This window comes from Stigmatopora nigra, chromosome 16, assembly GCF_051989575.1.
Source record: "Stigmatopora nigra isolate UIUO_SnigA chromosome 16, RoL_Snig_1.1, whole genome shotgun sequence".
Lineage (NCBI taxonomy): Eukaryota > Metazoa > Chordata > Actinopteri > Syngnathiformes > Syngnathidae > Stigmatopora > Stigmatopora nigra.
This window is the reverse complement of record NC_135523.1, coordinates 6,702,482-6,725,684: the sequence shown is the minus strand read 5'-3', so window position 1 is coordinate 6,725,684 and position 23,203 is coordinate 6,702,482. Positions and strand designations below refer to the sequence as shown.

Sequence of the window (23,203 nt, the reverse complement as noted above, 5' to 3'; positions counted from 1 at the left end):
GGATTTCAAAAAGTATGAGCATATTTTGTTTCTTACAAAATTATGGTTTATACTCTTTTATTTTCTAAAACTTAAGTATTTCCCCCCCCAAGATCTATAGGATCATGTTTAGCAGTATAAAACAATGTCCATGTCATTAGCAATATTTTAATGCATATGTCATAGAGAGCAAGATTTGGATTATTACTTGATAGAGAAATGTTAACATTTTTTTTTCTACATGTAACAGTATAAAAGTAAGATGACAGCACATTTGAATAAATTCAAGAAGTGCCTTTTTGTTCTTTTCATTGTTGTGGCTAAATGTTCTATAGTAACAAGTCAAATAGATACTTCTTTTGGTATATAAAGAGTCACTGAATCCACAGGAACACTGTACAAAATATTCATTCATAATATGCACTTGCACAGTTTTTGAAAACTTATAAATAGTCCAACTTGGTGTCAGCATCGCGATCGAAGGATTATATATTGGCGATTTGTTCCTAAAAAAAATTAACCCCCCTTTAAGAGCGTGTTCTGTTTGCATTTTTTGGAAAGCAAAGGGTGTTTTCTTGTCCACAAAGGACCACAAAAGTCTTTCTAAAAGTGTGTAAAGTAAAAGCAGTCGCAAATATGTCTTTTTCGGACATCTGAACTCACACAAAATGAGCTTCTCGGTCTTCGTCTTCTTGAAGGTGCCTGGATCTCAGTCTCTGGTAAACAGGTCTGGCCTGATTAAGGCCCACGTCTTCTGAGTTTGGGCTGTGGGATGACGAGGCAGTCTCTTGCTCTGTGTCCTCATCAAGAGGTTCATCCACAGACACTTCGATTTCCAACTCATCTTCCTCATCATCCACTGCATCTTCGTTTTCGGTGCTGTTGGCTAATCCGTGGAGTGATTTACTTTTACTCCCTGATGGCGGATTGTAGAAAGTTCCCGGTGGTGGTTGGAGGGTTCTAGAAGAACGGAAACCCGTTGAAATAATGTTGTAGTTAGTTACATTGTCCTCCCTTTTTAATGTCCTGACATGTCGCAATGGCATGCTGTAAGCTCCATTTGGGTAGGTTGGAATAGTGTTCAAGGAGTCATCGGTGGAGAAACTTGAAGATGAAACTGAAGCAGAAGGGGATGACCTGTTTGCATCATCAACTGTACTGTCTGTATTGAAAATGTTTTTGGCAGTTCTAGATGCAGAATCTTGGAACTTGTATTCTTTGGTCCAAGTTCTGCGCAAGGTATTGGTGTCAAGAGTTTTGCTGCGGTCATGTGTGCCGGCTCGCAATTTGGTCATCTGAGATTCATCCACTTCTTCAATGGACTGGATGCCATGGTCTGCCTTACGATCGTCTTCATCCACACTACTCCAAGTAGGATTTTCGTCTTTACCACGGCTGTGGTTTCGTTCCAACGGCATGCTGGCGGGTCGGGAGAACTTGTTGCGTTGCTGCCGTAAATGCACCCTTGTTGTGGGCGTGACATGCGGAGAACGGAAAAGACCTCTTTCGCTCGATTTTGGGACATCTGTGATCCCATTGAAAGTCTCTGAATCCACTTCATCGGCTTCTAACAAAGTATATATAAAGGTGAAAACATCTCAAAACTAATAACTAACCTAACAAAAAGTGCGCCATGAAATAGTATGATTAAAAACAAACAAAAATAGTTATCGTCATGCATCTAAAATAACGATTAGTACGTAACCATACTCTCATTAGTATTTAACTAATTAATTGAAAAACATTTAATGAACTACTAGTTATTAAATATACTTTCCAATAACATCCTGATTTAAATTAATTTAAGAAAAACAGCACCATGATATATGCATAGTAAATACTATATACTATATATCCATCTCATGCAGAAAAAGTATCCAGTAAAAAAAAAAAAAAAACACTAACCATGTTCAAATTCTTTTCCTCCATGGTCAGAAGGAATGAGCAGTCCTGAATCCTTATACTCAGCCAGTGAGTTATATGGAGGAGTGGAAGAATGTCTCTTAAAATGCTTGGAGCTCAACTATAATGGGGAACAGAACACAAGACCGTCAATGCACCGTGTGCCTGGTAAAACACATTTTGTGTCAAAGTTTCTATTTTACCTCCTGGATGTCGCCAACTGACTTTGAGTGCCTGCTCAGAAGCTGTTCTTTTCCCTGGTAGGGAGGAGGGCGCATGTGTGGCAAAGGTTCAACACAAACCTCGGTATGTGAGATGCCTGTCAGAGGACTAAGGGATGCATCGAAGATCATCTGGTAGTGTCTGATAAGGAGCTCTACAATGAGCGCCTGATAGGGGTAATCCACTACGGAGGAGAGAGAGACGTCGGCATCTATCTGTCTGGGCTTGATGAGTGTTGGGCCAAAGATGATCCCTAGGTTTCTTGCGGGCATCTTGTTTTCCTCTGATTGTTCTGTCACCCTGATTTAAAAACAAAATTAAAACACATCTTCATTCATTTGCTTGTAAAATATGCATTTCCTTAGTAAGGATTCCTCAGTACACGTACGAAAACAGAACCAAATTGTCGAGGACTTTGAAATATTTAAACCAGCAACAGTACCACAATGAAACTATATTTGTTGGTGAAAAGAACACTGTACCGGTGCAAATGCTCTATGAGGAATTGCAGTGTCTTGTAGTTAGCACGTGGAAGCTGTTTGAGAAGGTCCTTCAGCTTGAAGAGGATAAGGTTGAGCTTGGCGCCAACCTGAGTTGGGTTCACTGGAGTGGTGCTCAGGCGAAATGCCTCCAAATCCTCCACAATTCCACTTTGACTTCCTTTGGCCAAACCAATAAGCTCATTGTAGTAGCGAAAAAGGATGAGTGGCTCTGGAAGCTGAATGTGAATACAGGTGACAGATGAAGTGAAATATATAAAGCATAAGGTATCTAGAAAATGTCATGACAATTACATAAGCAATAAACCATGTTTAGTCAAAATACAATTTCAAGGAAAATCATTGTTTGCAGACCTACCTGTCTTAGGTAGAGTTTGAGAACATTGCTGATATCGTGAGGGTGAAGGTCAGACATTTCAACCAAGTCTTTACCATTCTCAAATGCTTGGCAAAGTTTCTCTACTCGAGACTTGGAGCCATTCAGGCGGTAAATACCCTTTAAAACCCAAGAACATGATTTCAAAAGGCATTCTGACACGTTTTTGAAAACCTGAAAAGCTGAACCAGTGACAATGTGCAGAATGAGGTTTTATCAGTACCTTCACATTAAGTGCTCTTGTCTCGATCTCTGATGTACATTTGCGGATAATGAATGGAATGCCATCCTGGCTGTTCTTTGCAGTCTGGGTAAAGTCAACGCCAAAGAGGTGAAGCTTCCTCTCGAGCTTTTTATGGCCACATTGAATGGCCAGACTTTCCAGGCACTTCTTATGGCAAGCTAATGAACACTGGAAACACATTGAAAAATCTCAATGGGTAATTAATCATTGGAAGAGCAAGCACAGAAAATATATAAACCAATTGGATGAGGTTAGACTCATCGCAAGATTTTTCTTGAACACAAATGCTTTTTTTCAATGAACTTTCAAGCATAATTTGAATTAAGTTTGATATAAGTTGAAAATAATACAAATGATTGATGTAGGAGAGGATTTTCTTATCAAAAAAAAACATTCTTTCCTTATAAGTGACTAAAATACAAATGTATATGCAGATAATACAGATAATTTTGAAGGATGTCAATCATTCATAATATCCTCTTGTAATTACTGTAATGGAAACTATCAAAATGCAGCTGCTTCAAGCTGGAATCACTAAAAATTCATTTCTCATACAAGTTTTTTTGACAAGCAAACCGATCAAGATCAGCCTCCTGTTTTCTAATTACTTCCACTAATTTCATGGAGTCGTTCCAAGAACTGAAATGCTTGCATTCTTTCATCTCCTGTCAAAGCACCCCAAGCAGAATTACATAACACACCTTAAGAAAAGAAAAATTCCATCCAGCCTTCTATCTTTTGTCCGTATCCAGTATGAAATAAATATGGAAAGAAACCTGATCTCAGAAAAATATCGGGAGGCAAACAGGGATGATTGGCCCTTTAAAAGTGTCACAAAAGGTCTTTAGTTTCCACTAGCTATTTCACCCAACTGAGTTAAATTGGTTAATTCAGTCTCAGGGGGAAGATTTTTCCCTCTGTGATCAATAAGAGGAGCACAGGGGATTGTCTTTTGTTTTAGTTTTTACTGATTAAAAATGGTTAAGAAGACATTTTGAAGCTTTGGCAATGGTCATCTAGAGCATTTTTTCCTAAGGAGTTTAAAAATGTGTTTATGACTGTAGTTCCTGGTGTGTTTCATTCAGTTAAAAATGAAAACAAAAATTACCTCTTCACACTCTGCTCCTTGAAGCACAACAAGCCCATCACACTCTCGACACTTGGATGGTGCTCGAAGTTTTCGGAACTTGTGGGTTTGAGCAGCTTTGGACATTTGAGTGTTTCTGAAAGGACGTGGAGAACTAGCTGACTCTAGAAGATCGTTTAAACCTGAAATATGAAATAATAAATGAGTACAGCATGTATATAAAGCGAAAATCAATGTTTGTAACTACAAAGTATATTATTTGACAAACCATTCACACCATCCAAAGGCGATTGGGGGTCATCCAGGTCATCGGCAGATGACATGGTACCAGTAGAAGGTGATCGAGGTAATTTCCTCTTTAAGTCTCCTAAACATTTAAACAATAACAATAAATCCACATTCATGTAGTCAGATTAAACCAATTCTAGACAATTGTATTTTGAAATGACTTTTCAGGAGTTAATTTACATAATATACACCAAACCAGAATAACTGCTAAATGTGTTCACTGCAAAGGCTTTGCTTTCACACCCAGATTTCCAAAGAACAATGGATGACATCCAGAACCCAATATTTTAGTGATATGATTGATAATGGAAAAAAGGCCATTAGTCACCAAGTGAAAATAAGACACTGAAATGCCCATGGTTATATTTTACAGCACCATGATAGTATATGTAGGTATACTGCTTTTGAACGTACACAAGATTTGTCTACATCATTTAGTAGCAAATATGAACAATTCAAAGTGAGTGTTTCCCCTCCTTTTGATGTTGAAAATGAAATTCCTGTGCATATCTCCCAACCTGGGCTTGTGCTGGGTGAGCCCAAGGACCGGGACTCGCTGCTCCCTCCTACACTCTCCGAGTCACTACCCACTCCTCCACCCTGACTCGACGAATTGCAGTTACGAATCCGAAGTGCTGCACATAAGGATAAATATTCCGCCATTAGCCATTCATTAGTTTTCTATAAATTAAGACTCTTATTGTATTCAAGTGTTTTTAAACAGACTCATCTGGAGGATTGGAAATACCTTGGATGTCAGTACTGCTGTTGGACCGCCGCTCTGCAATCTTGGAATGCTGGGAGTTGCCATTGGACCCATCAATGTCATCTGTACCAAAGTGGTCAGATGTAGCTGATCCTTGTGACTGGTTACTGTTGGATGAGTGACTGCCACTTAGTGTGCGTTGTGTGAGAGGTCTACTGTGATGAGAGATGATGAAAACTGTTAAATGTGTTTACTAGAAAGGTCTTCCAATGGAAGGAGCAACAATGGATAGTCACTGGTATTTATGGGTGGATTTATAAAATATAACATTCATTTCATTAAGTAAAACCAGGCGATAGCAAAATTACGTATCATAAATGGATGTTTGCTACATGTAAACATAGTCACTCAGAGTTTAACTTTGATTTTATGATCAAATGACATATCCTCGCCAATGCCACCTAACCATTCAAACCAGTGCTAAATTCAAAGCGAATAACTGTACATTCCACTGTATAGAATGTAGGTCAGACAAACAAAAGGCTAAATATAGACTGCTAGGTCTCATTTCCACATTCAACAAGTTGGTTCTTTTGATCATGGAAATCTCAGTTGGGGGAGGAGAACTGGACTAAGAAAACAAATGATTCTTTTGTTAAGTGCCAAATGTGTGTGAACTAAATAAATGTACATTCCCTCACTACCGACTCACATGCTGGCCAGGATCAATACGATAACCTATTAGTCCCAGAATAGGGAAATTGTCATTAGCAAATTTGGAAAATACAAAAAGATGTATATTGCTTTCAAACTAACATTTTCATTCATTCATTTTCCATAATGATTTTATATAATCAATACATAAATGCCTTGTAACAACAGACAGTAATTTGACAATCAATGGTCTATTGCGTCTCATTCACTGAAAGTTACTTGTTAAGTGGTGGAACTGTTAACTTAAATGCAAATATTAACATGTAAGAAAACAATAAGTCAGAAGAAAATTGTGGGAATTTTTGGGCAATATCTTTTCTGGCCCAGTCCCACATTTATTTGGGTTTGGGACTAATAACAATCGGGTGAGTGCTGGGGCATTTGTGCGAAATTGAATATATCACACCGTGTCTTACCCTGTGCTTGATGAAAAGTAGTGTGACTCCTGGGGCAAACTCCGGACAAATTCAACATAGCGATTCCCTGGCTCATACAACTTTGCAGTTTCGCAAAGACTCTGGTAGTTGACTGGAAGTGATACAACCTGGGCCTGTTGGAGCTGAAACCAATTGACTGTGACCTTGAAAAAAAGAATGTCATTCTGCTGTCAGATGCTGATCATAATATATACTCAATTTACTCATTTTAAGGTGAAAATGTAATTGGACATACAGCTTTAAGAGTGAGGTCGCATTGAAAGATCATCTTTCGGAGCTGAGTGATTACATCACTTTTGGTTTTGGCCAGGTCAACTCTTTTGTCCTCAACATCAATTTGACAAGCTTCGCAGTGCGTCCTCGCTTCTTCTGCCTGTCAAAGACAGAATTCAAATTAAGCTTACAATGTGCTAGCAACGCATTACACTTATGAGCCAAATTGGGAGTCTTGCAGCATGTTACTGAGTTTTCTGTACCTTCTGCCAGGCCTCCTCTTCCAACCTTCGCCGCTTTTCTAACTGTTTGGCAGACGTTGCTCCTCCAACACCTCCAATCTGCTCCCCTTCAAGACGATTGATGGATACCTTGGCCTTTTCATACTCTTCTTGACGCTGATCCTGCAGCATCCGAGCCTTTTTCAGAGCGCTCTCAGCCTCATGCTTGTAATGGAAGAAACATTCATAGTTAAACACCATTAAAAATCACACCAAAACCTATTTCGCTAAGCATTTCAATACAGATTCATTGACATAGCCTCCATTTAATATAAACATAATTCAATAATTACCATTTTCTTTAGCGCTCTATGCCACTGCTCTTTCATTTCTTTTCGTAGTTTGTCGAGTTCATTTTTCCGAGTCATCAGAGGCTAGATTGAAAGGCAACAAAATATGTAAATAATTCCTCTGCTTCTATTTCACCTTACAGTTAAAAAAAACACATTTTGAGCATTTACCTGCATGAATTTGTTGCTTTGAAGCACTGCTGTGGTGTTCAGTACAATCTTGCTGTACTCAATGTCATTTTTGAAAGCAGCCATGTAGATGTCACGGAAAGGCATGAATTCCTACGTCATAAACAGTAGACAGACTTAGTATACAAAAATATTTGTAAATATAAACTGAAAATTATTTTATCACCTGTTGACTTGCAAGAGTCTTTGCTGATTCAGCCATTTTGTTGTAGCTCTTTGCCAACTCCATATCTGCAAACAAATTGATAAAGTGTAAATTACATTCAATGTTATACCTGAACAAGTTTATATTTTGGGTGTGAACTGGATGTGTATAGTATTTAATCATTGAAGGAAAAGTGGCATGTTAATGGTCTTGGACACCTTAATTTATTGCCTTCTAATGCTTTACTACTCGCACACTAAATAATAGCACAATCAGAAAAAAATCTAAAGAAAGTAGCTTGCAACAACACATTGGGGGAAAAATAACAATGAACTACAATGGTTAATTTAGGGGACAATGATCTAACTTGGCAGAAAATTTTCATAAATTTAAGATGCGTAATTCATTTTACAATGTTAACAAAGCAGTATCTATAATTGGCAACAGAATAGAGAAAGTCCAACAGAGGCCTTTACTTTTCAAATCAAGTCACACCATGTCCTTGAGTCAGTCAAGCTCAAATAAACCATTAGCCACCGAGGATGTGTTAAACAAACACTTTTGTCTTGTTTGCCTGATAACACATGCATTGTACCACGTTACAGTGGGTCCTGTGTCACCCTGCTGACAAGAAGAATGACTAAGTATGACAGTGGAACCATTCATTAACTAGCCCTGCAGAATATATGTCACATGCTGAATTCTCAGCCTTGAGCATACAAGACATCAGATTACAGCTCAGGTGAGGCAACAGTGAAAAAGAAGCTCCCTCAAATTTCTCTACCAGTTAAGATATGTCCAACTGTCCATATATGATTTATAAAGAACAATTGGGGGACAGAAAATAATTTTATAGGAAAAATTAAGTGGGTTTAGAGTACAGTGCAATACAGTGGGTGAGTATTTGCATATCTGCCCCTCCAACGTGGTCTTTGCACGTTCAAACTGTGACTTGGTTTCCTTAGATATCTTAAAAACTTCCTTTGGTCCGGAGTACTTTGCTCTGGTTCCGTCTCCATCATAAAACTCAAATATAAAACAGTCAAAACCATAATTGTTCCATAACTCACCCATATTCAGCCGTTTCTCCACCCAGCCCAGTACTTCTTTGGTATATTTTGACCAGCCCTTGGCGTAACGCAGTGCTGACTCCACTCCGTTGTCCTCCTGCTGAAGTGTCCTGTCCACTTCTTCAACCCGAAGTGGTGGTCCGAGGACGCCTATAGGAACTGTACGAGAAAGGTTGTAAAAGATGGACTTGGGCATGACTGACAATGCTCCTCTGGTCAGTTCTCTGGGTAATATTAGGCAGTATGTGCAGCACTGAGCCAACTGGCCTAGCAAGACCTGACCTTGAGTATGAGACATACAGGCTAATACAATTTGAAGATAAGCTAACTGAGTGATGTGTGGATTAATGAGAAGACACCCATGACTTCATGTTGCACAATTAGCCCACACACAGACATCAAGTTCATTCAATGATAAACTAGAATCATTCTGCTCATTCAGTGTAATGTTTACTCTAACGGCTTGCCAAAAACCAGCCTAGTACTTGTTAAAGAACAAAAAACACATCCTGAGAGATCTGTCTTACCTGGTGGATCATCTTTCTCAGAGCCGGATCCTCCAGATTCCAAAGGTAGGTTGTCAAAAGACTGAAACAGATAACAAAATCATCAACACAATGAGCCAGGCAAACAAAAATTGTTCATACCATATCCACAGTAAATAAGTTGACGTCAATAAGAATAATTCTTAAAACCAAATAGAACTATTTTACTCTTCCTCAATTAAGATCAATTTGTAGCTTATTGAGGGGTAAAAGTTATTCGCCTCTAATCCTCAGTTATGTCCATAACTTCTTAATTTATGCAAACTACTTACCCTACTCCTTTTAGTTAGGGGGAGCCCTAACACAGACCCATTCTCTACATCTCCCATAAGGAAGTCAGACACTCTGGGAAGAAAAAAAACATTTAATCATAAAATTAGAATGTATTTTGATACATATGAGCCCATAAGAGCCTGTCTTGCCATGATACTTACACATTGCCAACGGTGAATGCCAAATTGTCAATTGCAGTGAAGATGTCGTTAAAAAGACTCTGCTTATTCTCTTCGTTCACCTCATCAAAATTCACTTCTGTCAAATGATGAGATGAGCCTAGGTTAATTCAACATTTTTGCCATAATATGCTTTCCGAACAGAGGAGACATCCTGCTCAGGCTCCACTTATCTTAGTTGAATCTCCTTGTGTGACTCACCACCATTGTATTTGTATAATATATACAATGGGATTTTTTAACAATCCAATAAAACTAAAGGTAATGGAAAAACATTTTGTTCATATTAAATGAGACCTAGAAAACGTGCCATTTGAAAAGCAATGAGTGAATTTTCATTTGTTTAAAATTACATTCTTCAGACATCTGCCCGTAGGGATACATTCTTAAAATTGGCTGTTGAGATTCCTCATTGATCATTGCAACATCTAGGCTGGGATACTGTGAAAATGACTGTTTACTTGCTTAAAGTCGCAATCTTGCAGTGTTGTCACTTGCCATGTCAGTGAATACGCATTTTTATGGTCATCCCGTATAACGTTTTATGTCAATGCCTTAAAACACATATTTCCACCAAAGTAACCAAACCAATTCTTTAGTCCATAAGCCAGATACTTCCACTTTATATAAATGGGCTGTAATCTGGAAAGCCAGTAGTTTCCTGCTACAAATCAAAACACGGTGATGACTGAAGATAGAATAGGACAAAAACACTAATGTAAATACAGTTGTAATCAGCCTTCACAATAATCTTCCTGTCCTGAATGGGCAGAGAGAAAATGACCTAGTCAGAAAGCAAGCTCAAGGAATCAATAATGTAGCGGATTGTTTTGCTTTCTGCTTAGAGGAAACTTCGTCTTTCCTTTCATTGGAACAATAGATATTTCCAGAGTCCAAAACATCAACACAAACTAAGCGATTTATCAAAACATTTATACGTAAATGGCACTAATGAGGCTAACTTAACAAGAAAGATTTCTGAAACATAACACCACAGGCATCATATACCATCGCAAAGTCATTTTAATATCAGAAAAGACTTGTCAAGAAAAGTAAGAATGACCCACCTGAAATGTAGTTTTTCTCCTTAGCCTGTGTCCTATTCATTTGGCAGTTCTATTTTGATGAATAATCACAGTCATCGAATGAGAGGATTTATCCAATCTTTCCATGTTGATGTGCTTTTGTTTTCTTCAAATTGAGTATTTAAAAAAAAAATTCAGGTCTGACTTCGAGGTGAAGCACAATTAGAATACGCGGTGACCAGTGGGGTCCTGGGAAAAAGCTAGTCGTCACCATTGAAAGCTCGCAACTCTCTTATGGTCTTACATCTCCTTTGCTTCTGTCCAAACCCTAAATCCTCAACAGGACATCCTGAGCCTTGCTGGAACACAATGCCAATGCTCGCACAGGCCCCAACGAGTGGTCTAAATGCGGAAGTTACATCATTGAGAAAAAATGGTATTGTGTTTAAGAGGAAAAGCACACCACTCTCTCACAACTCTGAAGAATCCAAGGATTTAGGTAATATTTTACCCATGAACACTAATTGTAAGCAACTACAGGGTGACTTTGTTGTTGGGTGACCAGATACCGCAAATCAAAGAGTAAAATTAATGGAGTGGACTGTACCTTCTAATAAAAGAAAAAAGGGAACAAGGAACGTAACATGGAAACATGAAAAAAAAATATGTAAACAACATTTTGAAGAACATATTGTTTTATCATTTTCAGGGAAAAATGACCTCAGAGTTGAGTGTGTTCTGGTGCTCTAGTGGCAGAAACTCTAGTCAGAATACAGAGTTCTGTATCACAACATTGATTTAATCATTCATTGATTCCACACTCACAAAGCTTGCGGGGGTGCTGGTGCCTATCCACGCTCACAAGCCAATTTTAAGAATGTACCCGTACAGGCAGCGGGGTACACTACTAGTTGCCAGCCAATCGGAGGGAACTTATAGGTGAACCATTTGAAATAGTCAGCTTACAATGCATGATTTTTTTTTCTGTTAAGTATTTAATCCATTTACCTTTCACTGCAACGATGACATTTCCAGCTGAACTCAATATATCCACCGAGTTGAGGCTGTGGTGTTTGTCGATAATGGTCTTCAGGACTCCCAGCATCTCCCCGAGACGTTCGTGGACTGCTTTGTGGAGGCAGGATTGGTTCTCTGATAAATCACAAAGTTGAATGATTTAAGAAGATATATAGGATACAAATCATAAATTAATGTCCAGGTGTGCCTCTCGGAGCAAAATCACAGTAATTTGTTGTCATCTGGCTCAAGCCTCATTTCTGAACCAAGACAGTGAGGATTGGAATTTCGGCTACATTGTTGATAAGGTGCCCAGAGAATTCCAAATTTCCCGTTTTGGTACCCATCTGGCAAGAGAATCACTACATGACATGCCGACATTGCTGGTTTAAAGGGTGGCCATGGTAGCCGTGTCAGACAAGTACCATGCATTCATTGGAGTTGTGGTCAACACTAAAGCTGTCAATGGTTTGTCTAGGCAACAAGGCCATAAAGCACGGGTGGCAGTGAGATTGCACTCCGTAACCTACATAGAGAACCCATACCTGAAAGCCAAGTACGTCATAACTACAACCTATTTTGACCGTACGGCAACTAGAAGTTTGCAAGTCTGTTCATCAGAAGCCAATTTTAAAACAGAAATTAGGAGGTAATAAAGATAAAAATGAACTCCTGAAGGGTGGGAACTGGTGTTCTGCAATGAAGTCTGCAGGCTCAAAGCAAAAGGCTGAGGTCTGTGTAAAAGGCACATTTGACAACATACTGTATTGTTCCATAGTCTACAAACCTAATTTCCCGAATTCCAAGATCTACAATACAAAGTTGTAGTTTAGAGCTCACTGAAGAGAAAATATACATGCCTTATCATTACTATTATTATTTTTCAAAGCATATAACTTGACAAGAGCAGTGTGCACAATTAGAGGTGAGTTGCTTACGGTCCATTTTTGTCACCCACTCCGCCTTTTGTTGGACCTCACCTCCAACAAGCCACATCCCACTGACAGTCAAAGCCACATTTGCGCTGATGTTCACCCCAGGATTACCTACTCATGGAGAAAGGGATCAGGAAGACTTTAGCTGTCGCCCATTTTCCCTTTTATTCATTAGCTCTCTTTTTGGAGTGAACAAATAGTGCAACCACCGGGGCTAATACAGCTGGGTCTGCATGGACATATTGACAATGCTTGCTGTGGTGATCTGGAAAATCCAGCTAACTAAACAGTATGTGAGGGTTTCCCATCAGAAGGTAAACCAATTTTACAAGGGAAAACATCAGTTAAGAAATTAAAAAAAATATACACGCACCCAGGACAACAAGCATTATTGAAAATAAAGACCCGCAGAGAAGCGGTTGTTTCCACCAAGGGCCAAAAATGGATTTAATTCCATCCAATGCAGGGAAGACAGTTTAATCAAGTATTTTTCTGCTGAAGCAATACACAATTGACTGCAATCAACTGATTCCACTTGTAGGCGACCAGATTGATTTAAAAAGTGTCCTTTTTATTGATTGCAATGCAATCCAGGACCCTCAAGGGCTTTTATATATTTGGTTTGACTCCAGCACTGTGAAGGTTAATTTAGAGAGAACGCAGTGTGAAAAGTCTTTCAATGAAATACTTGGCCTAACCCTGCCACAACAATGTGTACTTACCTAGTTAATTAGTTATGATCACGCACTAAAAATACATCTTCCCTGGTTGTTATAAATTACAGCTCAGTCTGATTATGTTAATTCCTCAGTAATATTATTCTGGCTAATGCAATGAGTTGCAACATAGATCATTGTGGGCATATAATGAGCACGGAGTAATGAGCGTGAGAAACAAACATGTAGGGTTTCCTTAAAATCCACTGGAGTTCAAATGCCGAGCTTAACACAAAATCCTGAGCCGCCACATTATCTAGACTGAGACAAGACCTCAGATCTTAGTTCGGTACAATTTGAACGTAACATTATGAGAAAATGTGTTTGGTTACCAGGATGTTGGCTAACATGAGTCGAGGTTGGACATGGAGTGATGAGATGGAATGTCTTCTTGATTTTCATAAGACTTAGGAATTTGAGACCAAGCTAAAAACAAAAATCAAGGTCATGAACAGTTACAGCATTGTCATAAACCTTACAAATATCAACCATGTGAGTGTGCTGACTGCTTAAAGAAAAACCTTTATGCCAAAGTCAACAATCCCAATAAAATCATCCATCGTCTTGTTTCAGAGACTCCAACCTCGATACAGGAGGCATCAACCGAGACGTTTACCATGAATACCCACAAGACGGGGGTTTCCTTTAAAAACTCCCATGTCTTGCAGTCTTCAATAGCAAATGCATAGCCTATAGGACCATCTTAAATTGAGGCAAATTAGACTAACATTATGGCTGTATGGAGAAGCACAGCAAGGCTCCAAAACAAGTAAAAAGAACGATTATTTAATCCCATGAATGCTTTTCATTGGGCAACACAAAGCGTAGACAATTCTGTCCCATCAGGAGGGATCTTGTTTTAGGCATATCTGTCAAACACAACTTCACATTAAGCAGCTGTATTCCTATTTTAGAGAGGATGTCAGGTTTAAAGAGAGGTTCTGGGAAAATCCTTCTCTTCACTGTCCACAGGGGAAATAAGGCTTTCAAGGAGAGACTTGTTTGAGAGTTGAAAAACTCACCATTGTCTCTGGGGCGACTGGCAGACAGCGGGACAGGTCAGCTCATGGATTTGACAACATGAAGCATTTACGGGACAATAAATTGCTACATCAGCCATTCAGTTTTCACAGGAACGGCGTCTGTCATTGTCCATGTGGGGCAGCTTTTGGTGGGAGGATGGTTAAGGCATGATAGGGGAGGAGTTGTGGTGAGTATGGGGAGGGTAAAAAACGAAAGGCAAAGGGGGTTGTGTGTTGTTCAGGATAGTTCTCTTCTTATGGGATTTGTCCCAACTTTACCCCTGCACAGCACATCCCCACTACAGCAGGGGTTATGAGAGGAGTGAGAGACATTCCAGGGAATAATAAGGCCCGGTGAATGAGAGCTATGGAGGGATCAGACCTTGATCCTGATGAGAAGGAGGCCGCGGATCAGGAGCTCCTTGCAGGCTGCCAGAAACACATTGCCAGGCTTTTACTTCATCAGCGTCATGGAAACCCGACATTCCAGCCTCTTGTTTGGTAGTGGGGATAGGAGTTGCCGCGAAGGGCAGGCGTAGCCATAATGAAAACATTGTCAGCTAATTCACCATCAAAATGACACCATAATAATAAAACATTCTGAAAATCACCTTGCACCAATTATCTCCAAAATGATCAAGTCTGCAATTACTTTACTACAACACAATAGGTATTACACTTATGCATGTTTGTAGTCTGAAATCCAAGTGTAATCCACCATATATTCTTATCCGTTCTCATATTTAGTTGTATGTATAGTAAACATTAATTTAAATTTAGAAGCTTGGCCACATGAGGCAGCTGGAGAGTTACTAGTTACAATTAGAATTGGGTATCAATGACTCAGACCAATGGCGTCTGGTTGAGAAAAGGGATTTGGCAGTATTCCATCACTGGCTAACTATGCATTGCAAATCACAAGTGTTATTTCTTCTCTTTGCTTTAAAGAGAGGGCGGGTGCGCTGCTTTTTGCAACCAAATGTGTGAAATTACTAAACATGTTTCAATTAGGCAAATGTCCTATCACACAGAGGGAGGCCATAGCAAAGAGGTCAGTGGGGGGTTAACAACAACTAATGACTTGGCTCAAATTAAGAGTATACCCCAACAGACTCATTGTCCATACAATTAAAACTAAGTAAATCTATTTTGTTGAGTACAATTGTTTACTTGCAGGGGGGACTATTTTATGAATTCCTTGCATGACAAACTATTCATAGGAACAAAGAATGATTATGGGCATTAAAATGGTAAATTACATGCACTCATAAAAGACTGACCTCAATGCTTAGTTTGCTAAATACTACTGTTATATCACCCTTTCTGTTTCTTGATAGGTCAAAAATTGAGTGACCTGCCTGCTAGATGTTTATCATCCATTTGGTTTGTTATCAGATTGCACTTGCTTATCAAGAACTGGTCACTAAATGACCATATTTTAAATTGCTGATCATATGATGCCACTTTGTACTTTCCTACATACCCCCTCACCAAAAGCCAGTAGAAATATAAATGAAAAGAGTTGCCCACCACTGCAGTGTATAAAATCAATAAATATTCTAAGAAAAGCCTCCTGTGTATGTGTATAAGATAGTAAAAAGTATTTATACCGCTAAAAGAGACCTGGCGATTTGTTGAAATGTCTGGTCAAATAACCCAAGAGTGACCAAACAATGTAAATACTTCAAGGTTTCTTTACTCATGCTCATTTTTACTCATGCTCTCCAGTTATTAGCATATAAATGGCATATTCAGTGTGGAGTGCCTCAGTGAAGAAAGACAGATCTCTCTTAGATTTATACCCCACATCGCCACCTCCGCCATCTACTGTTGATCCAAATGCTCTGAAAGCTGGCATTCCAGCTATGCTCTCAACTTTCTTTAAGAGAAAAACAGAAATCCCCCACCGTGCAGTCTCGTTCTGGCAGGTAAAACTGCTCAAGCGTTATCGGGGGTAAAAAAAAAAAAAAAGTCCATGTCAGTTCCCCATAATGTGTATTGAACGCAAAGGGACATCAGCAGGTCAGGAAGTAGACACGGACCCTTTTTAGTGCACCTGTCAATGGACAGAACAAGGAGTTGAGGGCCTATGTCTGAGAATAAGGGGAGGCTATCTGGCTTTACTGTCATTTTGATCATGAGTGAATGGGCTTTGTGAAAATGAAAGCCCACCCTTTAGTCAGAGTTCCTACAAGACTATTGAGGAATTTAATTCTCGAACATTTTACTCTAAAGTAAAATTTGCTTAACAACGCATGAATGCTTTAAGGGAAGCTTTGATTTTGTATTCACAGAAGTGACTCTGATGACAGTATTTTGAGAACTGTTCATTTTTCAGTGTTTGGTCTGTTTAGTAGTTAAAAAAATATTTTACTCAGCAAACTGTGGTGAATGGTTCGCAAGATTCAAGGTTATTTTTGCAGGTATTGTTGCTGATAGGCTGAGTTGCTTGGCAAGTTCATTCACACATCGATACACCCAATTTCCTTCGTTGCCTTTCTTAGAGTCCATTGGGATGTTATTTGATTCTCAAGACATTATTAACTGCAGTTAGCCCAGGCAGTAATTCAGTCTGGTTAACTCAATAACCCAGCAATATGTTTTCAAGCTCAGTTCCATAAATAATAAAATAATTATAACAAAATAATTGTGACTATGCAAAAAAAAAAAAAAAACTTTGTTGTGACATGGATTAATCGGAATTTTGACGTAGTGCCCCATTTCTATTTGCATCCAACACCTTGCAATTTTCTGGTCTGTGAAAAACAGATCCTGTTTTTGTGTACACCAATCCCTAATTCCATTCAGGTGAGTGGTGAAATGTTAAGCAGCTTTTCTTCTGAATTGCTCCAGGCAGCAACAATCTTTTTGAACTTCACCATGAACTACCAATTCACAGATCCTATGTCTAGAGAAAGAAAGGATTGTGATGTGTTATTAATTAAACTAATGTCATGATAAAAACCTAGCTGAAACACCTCTTTTTTTCTACTAGATTGACAACCATCCAGTCACTCATAACAGCAACTCTGTTTTAACATTTAATTTCCAAAAAAATATATACACACTAACTATGAAAATATGAATTAATGTAAATATTGTATAAATGCAATTAATTAATTAATTAGGTGATTCCCAATCAAAATGGATTTGAAAAAAAAATGTATATATAGAATGGGACACAGTATGTTACTAATAATGTGTAAAAGTTTAATTGGATGTCATATGTATCATCATCATCTTTCATACCACTTAGCCTCACAAGGTATGCAGAGGATGCTGGAGCCCACCCAAGCCAACCATGGACAACAAGCAGGGGACACCCGGAATATTTTGCCAGCCCATCACAAGCCAAAGTGAAACAAGACATACACCCACAAACCCACCACCATTGAGTTGGGATCGAACCCAGACTGCCCGCACTGCAGTCAGGCAGAAGAATCACTGCACCATCGGGTGGTTTTATATGTATCTACAAGATTTAATACTCTTTAGTCACTCCAATTTTTTTTTTTTTTTAAATAATCAAACAAACAAAATCCTACCATAGCAATTGTTAAAGCAGGAGCCATAGTTAATGTGTGGAGTGTTTTGTATTGTATTACATTGTTACACTGTACCTGTAAAAAAGCTTTTAAAAATCCTGTACGAAATAAGGGCAAGTTGACAGGTATGCAAATTTTTTTTTTAAATAATATTTAAAAACTATGCAGCCCTTGAGCAGACATATTTGTTCAGCGGAGTGGGATCCTGAATTGTATTGAATTGTGAGGCAAACAGCTGTTACAGTTCAAAAGGGGCGCCATAACTATTAATCTTTCTCATGGGCAAGGAAAAAGCAACAAGAAAAGATGTTCCTTTGGGTCCCAAACTAAAAAAAAGCCTATAAATCAGTTTCAGAGCAGTTAGGGCTATTAAACTTGACAAGTTTGCATGTCTTTGCAACTTGTACACAATGTCCACTTTGTGCATTGCCTGATGATTGGGGTTTTAAACCTGTTTGCCTTTGTACATCATGACATCACAAAAGGCAAAAAGGATAAGAGGACTGCCTCATGTCACAAAGCAAGGACTTTAATCCCTTCAAAGTTCCAATTCTACCCAATCTTAAAAAAAGAGCAGCAGATTTCCAAGCCAGCAATTAAGGTAATGTAATAAATCCTTAGGCGGCTTAGTTAGGAAGATAGGCATTCACCATTACGATTAAATCGAGAAGATACTCCTTGAGAGTCACAAAGTATTCAAGGATCTCGATCTATAAAAGACGATTCTTTTTCCCACATGGGATGATTTACACGAGGCAAAATACAAGTGTGTTAAAAGAACCATAAAAGGAATTTTTAGGGAGGCAAGAATCAACTGGCAGCACTTTATAGTCAATCCCAGAAAACCCAGTGGGATAGACTGTCTAAATAGAGGAGAGTTAGAGCCTTGAAAGAAAGTCTAGAATAGTTGGTGAAAAATCCAAGTCAACCTAATTTAGGTTTTCTCAGAGGACCATACCAGTGTTTCCCAGGAAGCTTAAACCTCATAACATAATACTTCCTAAAGAATAGCATGATGCAAACTGAATAAGACCAACCAAAAAGGTATTTGAATCTAATGATTCACCGTGTAGCAGTGTTCTGGGTCTTCATTTAGATTACACAACACCTCAGCTAAACTATTTAATCAGGTAATGTTCTAACAAAAAAAATTCTTCATGACTCAGAGCGAATGTATTACATAAAATATGTAACGTGGGAATATGAGTCACACGCAAAGACTGATAGGTAAATATTAACATATCTGATAAAGGTTCATCATGCATACTGTTTTGATCTATAGTGTGCCAAGCTTATTATGTTAGTCAAAAATATGCTGTGTCATTCGCAAGATTCTTCAGGAGCAGCCTAATTAACCTCACCCAGTTCTAGCTCAATATGATTGTACTGTACTGCATTTAAAAGTGGTAATTAAAATTGCAAAAAAAGGGCTTGAGTATAACACAGTAGCAAAGGACTTTTCATGCCAATGAAATGCCTGTCTTGCTCTGTGACTCACTTCAAAGTTGCTGACGACAGGATTGGCGAAGGAGAACGGATAAAAGATCCTCTCTTTCATCAAACCGACAAAGGTGGCAATTGTACGTATTGAGATTTTTTTTCCTGCACAGATAATCCCAAGGAAGCTCGTCCTAGATATTTGCCCGTCTATAAAAGTTGTACCAAAACTGCAAAGCACACTCTCAACTTTCCATTGTCAATGCTGGCAGGTTCTGCTTTTTTATGCCTGTGCAGTTACTTGGCAAAGCTTCACGCCGAATACGGACAAGGCACACCTGTCTTACTAAATCAAGCTCCTTGTAGTCAACACACCCTGATTCCCACAACAGTTCCTTCAAACTAAAAAAAAAAAAATCAGCTCTAGGTTGTGTGATGCCCTAAAAGGACTGAATGTTTACCAAGCTAATATGACCGAGTGCTTTCGAGTGCCTCCTCAGCATCGAACACAATAGATCCTAAGAGACCACCCCCATGGCTCATATGGTCTCATGATGTCCTCTGTGACCTTAGTGAGGAATAATAAGCCCTTCCAATTATTGACATGACCTTCACAAGTGCACATTAGACTAGATCACAATTTTACAAGGAATATAAATACCACCAACACATTGGAGATGGTGTTCAGACAGTGACCAAGACTCTGTCATTGACACGACATGACACTAGTTTCGTCACATAAAAAGCTTCTTAAGACATAATTCAATTGTGTGCGTCACTGGCTGTTGCCACATGCTTCAACCATGCAATAATAACCATCTAAGGATGCGCTGCTAGTCAAAACACAGTTAAAATGTCTTCATGCGAGTACTTGGATTAGGAAACCCTTTGGGTATCATTCTCACAGGCCACAGTTATTTTGGACTTTGGGAAAGTATTGATGTGTGCAGAAACGCTGCTGGTTTACGGGAGTGTACGAGTATGGGGATGTTGCCAGGGACAATGTGTGTCACGCTCACATCATTGACTGTGAATTCAGCTACAAAGGGGACCCAGTCTAAACGCTGAGTATTGCTTTGCTCTGTGTAGTAAACATTGGAGGAAGGGTTCAGTGTGGGGTTGGATTCAGTCACACTTTCAAAGTGACCACAGCAAAGAAAGGTTGAAACTTTAGTCATAAAGAATGGGGACAATATGGCCATAAATTAAAGAGGGTTTTAAATCACCTCCAATCACAATAGAAGTCAGTGACTCTTACCAGATGTTGGATGTCTCAAAGTATCCCGTCAAAGCTTAAACAATGACATCTTGCAGATGACTGTTCGAGATCCTAATACATTCAGAACCAAATTAAAAGTTGTTTATCAATAACAACTTCTGAATAACAATACATAGCGAAAAAGTTACAAAAATTGACAGTCATTTGTCTTGGTAAGAGTAAAATCATTAATTCCAAACATCGCTGATTATATATAGCAACGATATTTTTAACTAGTTTCTTTGTATCTACCTTCGACGAGGGTTTATCAAATTAATTTGTAATATGTCTTCTTTCACAAACAGAAATATACTCTTCATTTTAATTTGATCCTAAAACAGAAAGTCTGCACTCATGATTTACTTTCCTGGGCCACAGAAAATGATCTGGCGGGCCAAATTTGGCCCGCAAGCCGCCACTTTGACACATGGTTTAGAGGGGGAAAAAACACAATTTCATGAAGAGGAGAAATGCAATGAACATACACTTTGGTCACTATGCTGTGTCAGCAGCACATTTCATTGTATTTTTTGACTTGTAAAAGAGCAATAACCTCAAACTAAGGGAGATAAGGTTAGTTGAGTGGCCACACAGGCCAAGGCCACAACAGGACAAAATAGGTATGAAAGGCTCAGGGGTGTGTACATTACTGTGAAAGCAACAGTGTGTACCCAACCTTGGTTGACAAATTAGAAAACCAATGATCCTAAAATCACAGGGCTACAAGTTAATGGAATTTAGTGATAAATAAAAATAAATAACAATATTCAGCCATCATTGCCAAAAAAGGCTGAGAAAAATACCTTTATATTAGACAGTAATTTGACCTGTGAGAAAAAATATGAATACATAAAACAGCAGATAGGTATGTTTTCTCAGCCAATAAAAAAACAGCACATAGGTGACTACAAGAATATATGCAAGTGAATACAGTTAAAAATGTCAGGTATATGTTTTAGTTAAAATTTAAACTGAAACATACCTGTGGAGATGAAGACATCTTTGAACTTGAGTAGAACATCAGCAAATTTCCTCACATCACTGACCATTTGCATGATGTAGTTTGGGTCCGAGGCAAGACTATCTTGGTTGCTTTTATGCATTGGGCGGCCCTTGGAGACTTTGTCTGAGGACCCCAAAGTGACAGTACTCGAGTTGGAGAATCGAGAGATACCCAGAGGGAATCTGGATCCTCCTCCACCATCACTATCTCCAGATCCTCCGCTGCTAGTCTGGCGCAGCATGGCTGCAAGCATGGTTAGTTGGCCTCTTGGCCCGGTGGTCTCTTTCAGGGTTTAAAACCTACCAGAGGTCTTATACAAGGGTGAAAACTGCTGCAAAGGAAGAGTCGACAAACAGTTATACGTGTTCTATTACTTATGACACACTCATTCAGATCTCAGCAAAGATAACGTTTATGTTTTGATAATGATAATAATGCTAGAGATTCAAGGTCGGATCTTTTTTTTTCTATCATTGACTTAACATAAACGCCATCTGTAATAGTTAAAAGGGTGATGACTGATGCAGTGTTATGCATGTAATCTAATATTTATTTTGGATCCATGGATGGGAAGTGTTGAGTTGACTGTAGTATTGATCTTTTGTGTTGTATGAAATAGCTTTTTAAATAAAGTCATGCAACAAATATTCAATCCAATTGCTTTTCACCACGTGTACTGCATTCAACTGTATGCAAACATTTGCAAAAATGTTTTGTAATAAGGTCCTAATAGTAAATAAAATAAAGGCTGCAGTAAATACTTAATGCAAAATCTATCATCTTAAAAAGAGAAACAACTGATTGGTGCTTTAGATTGTTTAAATTATGTTAATTGTAAATTGCAAACAAAACAATGTGATTTTTTTTGCATATGTCAATGAAATAAATAGTGATCAAACCGCATTCTTCAGGTTTAACAATTAGAATGTTTCCAACAACCAGTAAATCAATATTTATATTAATGATTTATAGATGTTTAAAACAAGATCGCCCGCAACGTGAGGTGACAACGAAAACTTTGTGTCAAACAAATAATATACGAACCCTGTGAAGAATCGGGAAACATTGCAGCCGATAGAAGTTCCCCACGCTGAAAGATTTCTCCGGCTGAATCGTAAACCTTAAAAATATTCCACAGGAAAATATTCGTATGAATTCCAGATCGATTTTGCCAAATACAGCGATTTGATTGCCCTTTTATGTGTAACTTTAACTTCGTTGTGCGCAGGTTATGACTGTGTTGATATATACACGCGCTTCTCTTTTAACAACAGGCGCTTAAGGTTTTAACTGTCAAGTTAGAAAAACACTATTGAGATCCGGTTAGGATTTTCACAATATAAATTACAGCTAGTGCAGTAGGCTATGAATACCAAAAAATAAAAATTAAACCATTTTATATTTTACCATCTGCTGTCAATGAGTCCTGCTGTCTTGTGAAATGATGTTTCTGGATAACAACTATTCGAGAGAGAGAAAACGTTTTAAAATATTACATTTTAACCTCTGATTGATTAAATTCTCAGCAATGCATTTGACTCGCATGCCCTCTTGTGGTCACTAAGAGACACTGCTGCTAATTTCATGGATGTTCCATTACTGATT

The 23,203-nt window shown here is 38.5% G+C and overlaps 1 protein-coding gene across 4 annotated transcripts; it reads right to left on the bottom strand.

Annotated features, from left to right (window-relative positions):
• Positions 1 to 40: 40 nt before the first annotated feature.
• arhgap29a (Rho GTPase activating protein 29a) lies at positions 41 to 23,056 on the bottom strand. 4 transcript variants are annotated; one of them, XM_077736131.1, is made up of 23 exons: positions 22,643 to 23,056; positions 21,578 to 21,929; positions 11,674 to 11,817; positions 9,623 to 9,719; positions 9,461 to 9,533; positions 9,171 to 9,231; positions 8,644 to 8,802; positions 7,595 to 7,659; positions 7,411 to 7,521; positions 7,243 to 7,323; positions 6,932 to 7,114; positions 6,691 to 6,828; positions 6,435 to 6,598; positions 5,347 to 5,519; positions 5,117 to 5,233; positions 4,579 to 4,677; positions 4,332 to 4,492; positions 3,203 to 3,391; positions 2,962 to 3,099; positions 2,586 to 2,821; positions 2,085 to 2,403; positions 1,885 to 2,002; positions 41 to 1,546 (listed from the first exon to the last, which is right to left on the bottom strand). In XM_077736131.1, the coding sequence occupies exons 2-23, from the start codon at positions 21,849 to 21,851 to the stop codon at positions 639 to 641; spliced, it is 4,008 nt and encodes a 1,335-aa protein (XP_077592257.1). In that variant the 5' UTR covers positions 21,852 to 21,929; positions 22,643 to 23,056; the 3' UTR covers positions 41 to 638. The 4 variants fall into 4 exon arrangements, with proteins under 4 accessions (XP_077592257.1, XP_077592258.1, XP_077592259.1 ...); XM_077736132.1 differs by having other exon boundaries at positions 21,578 to 21,926; XM_077736133.1 differs by lacking the exons at positions 21,578 to 21,929; positions 22,643 to 23,056 and adding an exon at positions 17,976 to 18,304.
• Positions 23,057 to 23,203: the final 147 nt, after the last annotated feature.